This window comes from Helianthus annuus, chromosome 11 (assembly GCF_002127325.2).
Source record: "Helianthus annuus cultivar XRQ/B chromosome 11, HanXRQr2.0-SUNRISE, whole genome shotgun sequence".
Classification (NCBI taxonomy): Eukaryota; Viridiplantae; Streptophyta; class Magnoliopsida; order Asterales; family Asteraceae; genus Helianthus; species Helianthus annuus.
The window spans coordinates 26,551,201-26,561,895 of record NC_035443.2 but is presented as its reverse complement, the minus strand read 5'-3'; the positions used below and the strand labels follow the sequence as shown (position 1 = coordinate 26,561,895).

Sequence of the window (10,695 nt, the reverse complement as noted above, 5' to 3'; positions counted from 1 at the left end):
AAACCTGATCGGTAAAAAAATCAGACATCTTTTTGTATGAGTTTTAATGTCAAATGACCGGTTTATGCAAAAGCGGTAATGGTTCTTGAATAGACCTTTGTAGTAATATCCGACTATAAAACATGCAACACTATGACTATAAACTCATAATAATTTTCATAAGTAAATAAAAATATACGACAATATTCATGTTTATATGACAACAATATAATATCACGAACGAAGATCAACAACAGAGGCATACCTTTTTTTCACTTTGTGCTTAGTACAACCAAGAATTGTATACCTCTCTTTTAACTTTGTTCATCCAAAGAAAAAAGAATTATATGTTGATGTAATTGACAGTTACATGTATTATTGTTGAAGAAAAGCCAAATTCAAAAGATGTAGAAGATCGACAGAGATAGAGATATTATAATCTTTAAAAGTTAATTTGTTTAGTATATTATCGGTAATCTTTAACAATAATATACTACACAGTAATATAAATTTAAAAGAATCTTAATCTTTTAGAAGAGCTTCTAAACAATAATATAAATTTAAAAGAATCTTATTCTTTTAAAAGATTATATATAAATTTAAAAAATGACATTATTTTAGCAAAAAAAAAGAAAATAAAATGTTGGAATTGTATTATGTGAAAATTTAAAGGGGGGGGGGGGGGTGTTATGACTAGTAAAATTAATAAAGAGGGGGGTATGTTTAGTAGCCCCATATAAGTTTATAGCATGTTAAGATACAATGGTCATGTTTTGTGGGCTGGTTGGTGACAGATTTATTGTCACTAGGTCTATCCATAATGACTAATGAGTATGAATGGCGGAAAATAAAACAAAGTTCCCTTTCAAAGAAAGAAAATATTGCTCAAGTATTAGTAATCAAACTCCCACAAAATTTGACGTTTACTTTCTTGAATTACCTACAATGGAATTTTGTTTTTAATATTTCTTGATATGTTAATGTAGGAAATAACAATGTCCAAGATTAAGTTGATCTTTGGCTTCCTTACACTTTATGCATCAATACTTCGTACCCATGCTGCAGACACCATATCTGCAAACCAAATCCTTAGGTATAACCAAACAATTACTTCGCCACAAGAAACCTTCGAACTTGGTTTCTTTAGCCCCCCTAACTCCACAAACCATTATGTGGGAATCTGGTACAAGAAAATATCCAGCGGAACCGTTGTATGGGTAGCCAACAGGAACACACCACTCACAGATACATCTGGTGAGCTGACACTCACCCTTCAGGGAGTTTTAATTCTCCGGGATGCCACCAAGGGTAATGTAGTATGGTCGTCAACAAACTCACCAACGATGTCAAAGAAAAATCCGATTGGTCAGCTTCTAGATACAGGCAACTTTATAGTTCATGAGGAAGGTGAGGGCATCAATCAAGAAGATCCCGTATGGCAAAGTTTCGACTTTATAACAGATACTTTACTTCCTGGAATGAAGCAAGGCTGGAATTTGATGACAGGGCTTGAAAGGCGCTTCACGTCATGGAGATCCCCCAATGATCCTGCTTTCGGTGAGTTTTCTTTTTGGATTGATACTAGAGGTTACCCTCAGCTGATTCTAACGAAAGGCCGGGAAATAAAGTTCAGGGTAGGTCCATGGAACGGACTCAGGTTTTCTGGAATGTCTAATTTGAGATCCAACTCTTTGTACAACTTTACTTTTGTAGTTAATCAGAGAGAAATTTATTACCAATATAATCCAATAGATACTTCAATCATTACGAGGCTGGTGTTACAACCAAGTGGTCGTATAGAGCGTTTGGTATGGATTGATAGCAAACAAGAATGGAGCCTTTATATGGCGGCTGAAATCGATCACTGCAATCAATACGCGCTATGTGGGCCATTCGGGAGGTGCAGCATTGACAAGTCACCAGTTTGTGAATGTTTGGAGGGGTTTCAGCCCACGTCCCCTGATCAGTGGAGGGATACGGATTGGTCACAAGGTTGTCAACATAGTGTCCCTTTGGATTGTAACCCAGGGGAAGGGTTCAACAAATATTTAAATCTGAAGTTACCGGACACTCGGGGGTCATGGTATAACCATACCATGACCCTTGTAGAGTGTGAGCAGATGTGTAAAAGCAATTGTTCGTGTACTGCTTACGCAAATTCGAACATATCTGGGAGGGGGAGTGGTTGCTTCCTATGGTTTGGTGGACTAATTGATATCAGAACGATTGCTGACGATGGAGACACTATTTATATACGATTGTCGGCTTCAGAGTTAGGTACTTTAAAAAGCAAATAGTATTATGTTCATTACTTGCATCATAGTTAATTATCTTTAGCTTAAGACATTATGTTTTGACACAGAGTCCATAGAAGACAGTAATAGCTCAAGTCCAGGGAGAAGACCGATACGAATTATAGTCCCCATGGCATCTGTCGTTTTGGTCATACTAATTTCAATATACTTATTTTATCATTTTAATAGGAAGAAGCAACCCATGGCTTTATAGCCTAGTGGTATCTTGGTGGTGAGATAAAACTTTGGACCAATAGGTCCTGAGTTCGATTCTCACAAAAGGGGGTTTTCCCACATTTATTGGGTTTCCTCCTAATTGGTGTATAGGCATTATGCCTAGTGGAGATGGATATGATCGGGTGGTTCTGCTGGTGGCACAATGATACTCCAGTGGTCCGTCAGTGATCCAAATTTGCCGTTCAAAAAAAAAAAAAAAAAATAGGAAGAAGCAACAACAGAAAGGTATGAATTTTGAATACTAATTACTAAATATTTCTCTATTATGAATAAGTCGGCTCAGGTTATATTTTATGTTTAACGCGACAAAAGAAACCATTATATCAGATTCAAAATGTATTTTGACTTGCATAATACATACAAAATCATATTAGTAAAATAAATCATTATGTAAATACTGAAATCATGAACTACATAAATGATTTGATGTTTGGAAAAAAAAGGTATTTTAATCAACCAATCTGGCCTTGTCGTCATAAAAAACAATCGTAAACCAGCCACCATATGTTGCCACATATATGTAGCAGTGTTACTAGTTCATACTTCATTCTATAGAAGTTGTGCTTATCCACTTCACAGGGACATCCAGTAACAAGTTTAGACATGATCCTGAAAATGAAAGTGGTGATGAAGATTTAGAGCTACCATTATTTGGCTTGTCTACCATACTTAAAGCTACTAACAACTTTTTAACGAACAACAAACTTGGTGAGGGCGGTTTTGGACCTGTTTACAAGGTATTATATCACTCCATGACCTTCTATAAAGTGAAGGTGGTGTTCATGTGCTATTACAGAATGATTCTTAGCAAAAAAAAAAAAAAAAAAAAAAAAAAAAAAAAAAAAAAAAACATGTAAAAGAATGCTTTTTTTTTGCCCTACTCCTTATAAGGTTATGTTTCAGGGTGTACTTGAAGACGGGAAAGAAATAGCAGTGAAGCAACTAGCAAAAACATCCACTCAAGGACTTCATGAGTTCAAGAATGAAGTCATCTCGATATCAAAACTACAGCATCGCAATCTTGTAAAGTTCTTAGGCTGCTGCATAGAAGGAGACGAAGTAATGCTGATTTATCAATACATGCCAAACAAAGGCCTTGATTCCTTCATATTCGGTAAATGATATAATAATAAAAACGACATAGAAAAATATCAAATCAACAAGAGCAAAAACTAAAATTCAAACTATTTATAGATAAAACCCGAAGGGGACTCCTTGATTGGCCTGCACGTTACCACATTATCATTGGAGTTGCTCGTGGGCTTCTTTATCTTCACCAGGATTCTCGGCTCAGAATCATACATAGAGATCTCAAAGTTAGCAATATTTTGCTTGACAAAGACATGAACCCAAAGATATCAGATTTTGGCACGGCTAGAACTTTTGGTGGTAATCAGATAGAAGCAAAGACAAATAGAGTGGTTGGGACATAGTAAGATTCATCAAATCCTAAACTCAATCCAATTCATTTAGCTAATCTCTTACATTTTCTTGATTCCTCATAGTGGCTACATGGCACCAGAGTATGCAGGAGGTGGTGTCTTTTCGATAAAATCAGATGTATATAGCTTTGGTGTGTTAGTACTGGAAATTGTGAGCGGGGAGAAAAACAGAGGATTCGTCCACAAAGAACATTGCAATAACCTTGTTGGACATGTAAGTTTGGGCATGTTAATTTTCGAAGTGAAAACTGCAATGAAAGGGTATAAAGCTTTTGAAACAGCTAAACATAATACATGTGTTCTTTGTTCTTGACAGGCATGGGTACTCCATAATGAAAACAGATCCTTGGAGTTAGTTGCTAAGTGCCTAGGTGAATCAATCAATGTGTCTCAGGTTTTACGATCCATCCATGTTTCTTTGTTATGTGTTCAACGTTGCCCAGAAGATAGACCGACTATGACTTCTGTGATCGTGATGTTGGGGAGTGAGGGTCCATTACCTTCACCCAAAGAACCAGGATTTTACGTTGGAAAAACTACGCAAGAGAAGACACAATCTTCAAGGTCACGTGAAACAAGTTCTAACAATGAACTAAGCATTACAGTGTTGAATGGTAGATAAAATGAAAGCTGCATGTATTAAACATTTCAGATTCATGATATGTTAATCAAGGACTAAAATCACAATATTTATGTTGCCATGCACATAGTCACAGGAAACGCTGAACTACCCGCGATCTATGTTCCAGATCGTTTGTACCGGAAACGGGTACAAAATCGTACCGATTGCCCAAGGTACGCGATCCAGATCGCCAAATTGCACCGTTCCCAACTATTAGAATTTACGCTCCGTTTCAACAAAAAAACGCGTTTCTGATTGATTGGGTCGGTGATTGGGAATGTCCAGATACACGTACCAAATATGAAAATCCAATTTACACTTCAAGTTGGAACGATATATTGGGTCTGTGTTTTTTCCCGCTGTTTTTAATGGCCGCAAATTCACACACTTGTCCAGATCGCCGGTATGTCACGAGTTTTTTTCTGCTACTTTAACGGCCACCAATTCCCACGACATTTTGAATTGAAATCTAATGAAAAATATATATTATACTTTTTGTATTTGATACGATGTACCTGACTTGGCGTCCCCAAATGAACATACCCCCAAGCGTACCAAATTTTAGAAATGCATGAACCGCGTACCAGTTTTTGTAGTGGTCACGGATGGCTCAAAACTCTAGGTTACACTGATGACACATAAATTGTTTGTGATCAAGTATCTCCACAATAAAATGCACCCTTAACATAAATAATCATATATATTTTTCTTAATATTTAACAAGATTTACCAGTTAAGACTTGATAGATCCTAATCATAAGTAAATGGGTCAAATTGTCAAACAGCCTATTCTATTCATGACCATTTTAATGTCTGAAAAAATCAATATTTCATTGATAAAGAAGAGGCAGACTTATACAGAGAAACTCTTCATAAATGGATATTCAACATCTTTAACTGTAAGTTTTGTACAAGAATTAGACATTACTAAAAAAGGGTTAAAGGAAAATAAACATAAAAAACTTAAAAAAACCGGGTTTGTAGTTATGATAAACGGGTATTTAGTTTCAGGTAATCATGTCGGATATCACCTAATCCCATACCAACAAAAAAGTTTTTTTCCAATCTCATACCCATACCCAAATACCGATCCCGGATTGGTTTCAGGCATCCTGTTGGGCTCAGGTTTTTTGTTTTTTTGGCATTCCTAGCTCCAACAATAATCAAGGATGAATGTGGATTTTGCATTTGCAACATATGCTTGGGCCGACAAATCATTATATACGACTGCATCGTCTATGGCACATTGCTTTACAAAAAATACAATGCTTAATCTTGTAACCTGTGTAGTGTAGCAGTAATATAGAAATTTGTTTAACAAATAGATATTTTCTATCTAGGTTGCAAATGTGTGACACTTAAGTGGTTGGATGAACTCCATTCAGGATTACTAGATGAAGATTCTGCTTCTGCTGGTCTCCTTCTTTCTGTATAAAAACCAGGTTGTTTCGGTTCAGGCAATGGAATTTCGCTACCTAGCATAAGAACCACCATGGTCATGTCCGGCCTGTCTTCAGGATACTTTTGCACGCATAATAAACCGACATGAATTGACCGTTTCACTTCTGAATGCACATAGGAACCCTTGATCGCCCCGTCAAGCAACTCCAACTGCTTCCCATTCTTGTACAGCCTCCAGGCCTGAGCAATGAATGTCAGTTTAATATAAAGATAAATGCAGGATAAAGGTCACTAGTTAACCCTTCAAAACTTACATGTCCAAGAAGATTGAGATCATGATTCTCATGACGAAATCCTCTATTTTTCTTTCCACTTACGATCTCTAGAACCAATACACCAAAGCTAAAGACATCAGACTTCGTTGAGTATATTCCATCAATGGTGTATTCCGGTGCCATATATCCGCTACACAAAACCAATGAACAAATTAATTAGGTTTAGTTAAGGTATTAATTAAGTTTAAGAAAGCAAATCAGCTGGCTCCGCTACCAGCTTGAGTTCGGTTCACATTTTATTAATTTGAAAACATCGTGTATAACGGTTCGGTTATTTTCTTTATAAATGGAGTATGTAGTTATGCATAGCTATAAGAAAAAAAAATGAACTACCAAAAACCATTTCAGCTGGTTTAATTAGTAATGGCTACCCAACCAACCCGACCAGTTTGGTTTGCCGTTTTATAAAACAGTTGTCAACGGATCGACCTAAAACTTTGTAAAAAATCGCTTGACTATGAGCACCCCTAACTAATGTTGATAGAAATGATATTCTTACTAGGTTCCCATTACTCTTCTTGTATTTGCTTTGGTGTCACTTCCATCCAAACTTCTTGCCAAACCAAAATCTGAAATTCTTGGATTCATATCTTTATCCAATAATATGTTGCTAGCTTTTAAATCTCTATGAATAATTCTTAGCCTTGAGTCCTGGTGAAGATAGAGAAGCCCCCTTCCAATCCCAATTATAATGGTGTAGCGCTTTGACCAGTCCATTGACTTTCTTTTTCCTTCATCTATAAGTCACATTGATGAAAAGTGAATGGTATGTTAATATATTTGAACTTGTGTAACAAAAACAAATACAAAAATCTAGAGCAAAATGTACCAAATATAAAAGAATTCAAGCTTTTATTGGGCATGTACTCATAGATCAGCATTCTCTCGTCTTCATCAATGCAGCATCCTAAAAGCTTCACAAGATTTCGGTGCTGAAGTTTAGCGATACATTTAACCTCGTTTTGGAACTCGTCTAGTCCTTGTTTTGATTTTCTTGAATGCCTTTTCACAGCAATTTCTTTCCCATCCTCCAAGATTCCCTAGAAACAAATATTTTTGCTTAAGTGGATATTAGTTGATTTGCATACTACAAATTTTGTACCCATAAAATGAAAATTAGCTTCGCGAGACGGTATATTTCCCAATAAATACGTTATAGTTAAATGGTCAAGTAACATTTAAATTGAAACAAATTCAGAAAAGAGCAAACTTATATCATTGACTTAATCAATTTCAGATCTGAGAGGTGCATGTCTAATCTTGAAAAATCTGTAGTGACCCATCTAAAAGTGTGACCATTTGAACCTATCAAACGGGCCAAAATACAAAATTTAGCTAGAAGGGAAACGGGTCAAATTGGTTGAACAAGTCAAACCGGTTAAAGACAACTGGACATCAAAAACTCATACCACTTATTGTAATATTGTAGTTTCCATTTTCAAAAATAATAGATCTTGGTAAATAAAACATGATTAGGAAGTGGTTGCGAGTCAACCCAACCCGTTAGTAAGTTCTAAAAATGGCCCGTTTTAACCCAACCCAAACCCATCTTATGAGTAGTAATATTACCTTGTAGACAGGCCCAAAACCACCTTCACCAAGCTTACAATCATCTGAAAAATTGTTTGTTGCATTTGCTATTGTGTTGAAGTCAAACAATGGCAATTCCCAATCTTCCTTCTTTTTGTCACTGGCAAAGTTGTTTTCTCGAACCATAACAACGCTGTTTACTCCTGTCGATGAAAAGATCTAACGTTGTAAGTAATCCACGTGTCGTTTGAAAAAATTAAGATTTTTAGATATAGCAGAAACATTACCGTTCTTCTTCTGCTTTCTTTTCCTGTAAACAAACAAGCATATGCCCAATAGAACGGTAGCTGACACGAGCACAGGGACAATTATAACTCTCACCCTTCTCTTTGCTTTAGCTTTCGTATCTGTTGAATAAAAATTGTAAGAATCTTTTATTTCTATCACAAGAATCCGTTGCGGAAAACTCACATTATGACATAATACCCTGCTAACCGGTAACCATTAACCAAGGGAAATATGGTAAAACGCAATTTGCGCTGCAAAGTTCTCCGTCAAAGGGGTTAAAAGCAGAAAACCAGTGAAGCTGGAATTGAACTTGAGACCTCCTCTGTTAGAGGGCCTCAAGCGCTTACAACCGTGTCACTAGGGGTGTTTATTATTTGGTTTCAAGCCGAGTAAACCGAAAACTTAACCGAACCAAATTACATATTCACTTTTCGGTTATTTTCGGTTTGGTTTTTAGTTTCAAGACAACTGTATTCGTATCAAACTGAATAACAAATAATGATTATTTAAAATTTTCATTTAGCCCAATCCAATCACAACTTTTCGGTTCCGACCGAGAAAATTTTTCAAACCAAATGAACCCCCCTATGCATAACTCCCTTGGAGGTGGATACAAGAATCTTGGCCAAAGGTGTCCTAGTCTCAGAGACTAACACGACCCGAATTGCACAATAGATTACTCATTTTGACCTGTTACCCAACCAATACAAAAATGTAATGAATTATGGTCATACCTAATTCCGAAGCCGCCATTCGTATAAAGATATCCTGCCCATCTTCTGCATAGGATCTAATATCAACCAAATCATCAAACCAAATCAAGCATCCACTTCTTGTCTTAATATCCAAAGTTGCATAAGCCGTACAATTACAATTCGTTAAACAAACTCTCTCACATTCTTCAATATTCATACTCACATTATACCAACTTCTTCTTGTATCCGGCACCTTCACACCCAATCTTTTCACAAACCCATCTCCCCCTTCACAACTCAACTCAACTCTCCTCACACACCCGTTTGACCAATCGGCCCGTCTCCATTCCTCCGGTTCCCGAGGCTCAAACCCACTCAAACACGCGCAAGCCGGTGAATCATTAATATTACAAATCCCATACGCCCCACATAACCCGTAACGGTCACAATTATCCATCTGTCCAGACACATAAAGCCGCCACTCTCCCGCCCGTTCGATCCAAATAAACCGCTGTATCCGCCCTTCCGGATTTAAAATCATCCGCGACACAACAGAATTACTTACAAGCTCATACTTATAATAAAGCTCCCTCTCGTTAAACTCGAACCCGAAGGTATATATATCATTCGGCTTCAAATTCGGCATCCCACTAAACCGCAACCCGTTCCAATACCCGGAGTTAAACTCCACTTTCGACCCTTTTCGCATTAGAATTTGCGGGTACCCATCCGAATCAAACCGATTCGTATACTCCCCTATAGAAGGGTCATCAACGCTCTTCCATGAAGTCAAATATTTATTCAAACCTTTAACAAAATCAATACCAAACTTCATGCTCGGTAGAAAAGTATCCCCAGGGTAATCAAAACTTTGCCACAAGTAGTTTTCGACCGCCAAGTCGTTTTCGTTCCTGATCACAAGATTTCCAGTGTCCAGCAGCTGTGCTACTGGAATATTGTTGTTGGCGGTTAGCGACGAATTTGATGACCATATAATATTATGTGTATGGTCAAGGAGCATTAGAGTTCCTTGATCATTGAGTGTTAAGACACCTGAGGTGTCATTAAGTGGTTTTTCTCTATTGGCAACCCATACAACTGTTGTGACTGAAATTTTGTTGTACCATATTCCGAAATACCGGTTGTTCGATCTTGTTGAGGGGCTGAAGAAGCCCATTTTGAAGAGTTCATCGTCGGAAATGATGGTTTGACCGTCGCTAATGTTTTGGTTTGGGGTGATGGTGCTTATTGATGTTGTTGAGGTTAGCAAGAGAGTTGAAATGGTGAGGAGAAATGGGAATATGGGAAGGTGTTTCATGTTTGGTTGGCGGGTTATGATTTGTTTTGTTACAAATACTTTGTTTTGTAGTTTAAAGAGTTGACTTTTAGGATTTGTGATTTGGTGGTTATCATGAATACCCTTCGAGATTGAAGTTCATATTTGCAATTATTTGGTGGGTTTTATTTGAAAGTGGCATGTAATATTTTAAAAATCGGTTTAAAGTGGTCGGTTGTACCGGTCGAATCATCTGATAGAGTTGGTTAAACTGCCCAGTACACTCGGTCGAATCGCCTGATACACTCGGTTAAATCGTTTCTGAACTAAATCCGGTATGGTATAAAAATCGGATTTTAAAACATTGGTGGCATGCATATCGGGTCAAAGTAGTTGTTTTCTAAACACGGGAAAGGAGGTAAGCCAATTTTGTTTTTCTTTTTTATTCTTGTTTACTAATTTATTTCACTACTTTAGATTTCATATATGTTTCGTGTTTTAAAAGTACTCCAACTTAGTTAAAGTATTTTGTGGATCGAAAAATCAATAAGCGTATAAATATCGAAAAATCAATAAGCGTATAAATAATACAAAAA

The 10,695-nt window shown here is 36.8% G+C and overlaps 2 protein-coding genes across 2 annotated transcripts; one reads left to right on the top strand and one right to left on the bottom strand.

Moving 5' to 3' along the window:
* Positions 1 to 901: 901 nt before the first annotated feature.
* LOC110887960 (G-type lectin S-receptor-like serine/threonine-protein kinase At4g27290) lies at positions 902 to 4,641 on the top strand. Its single transcript, XM_035979827.1, has 8 exons — positions 902 to 2,256; positions 2,342 to 2,486; positions 2,885 to 2,900; positions 3,047 to 3,247; positions 3,414 to 3,624; positions 3,705 to 3,942; positions 4,016 to 4,166; positions 4,269 to 4,641. The coding sequence occupies exons 1-8, from the start codon at positions 975 to 977 to the stop codon at positions 4,572 to 4,574; spliced, it is 2,550 nt and encodes an 849-aa protein (XP_035835720.1). The 5' UTR covers positions 902 to 974; the 3' UTR covers positions 4,575 to 4,641.
* A 1,120-nt stretch (positions 4,642 to 5,761) lies between these two features.
* Positions 5,762 to 10,204, bottom strand: LOC110889908 (G-type lectin S-receptor-like serine/threonine-protein kinase At4g27290). The gene is made up of 7 exons (XM_022137483.2): positions 8,863 to 10,204; positions 8,128 to 8,247; positions 7,880 to 8,043; positions 7,140 to 7,350; positions 6,810 to 7,047; positions 6,290 to 6,440; positions 5,762 to 6,215 (listed from the first exon to the last, which is right to left on the bottom strand). The coding sequence occupies exons 1-7, from the start codon at positions 10,139 to 10,141 to the stop codon at positions 5,907 to 5,909; spliced, it is 2,472 nt and encodes an 823-aa protein (XP_021993175.1). The 5' UTR covers positions 10,142 to 10,204; the 3' UTR covers positions 5,762 to 5,906.
* Between the last annotated feature and the right edge of the window lie 491 nt (positions 10,205 to 10,695).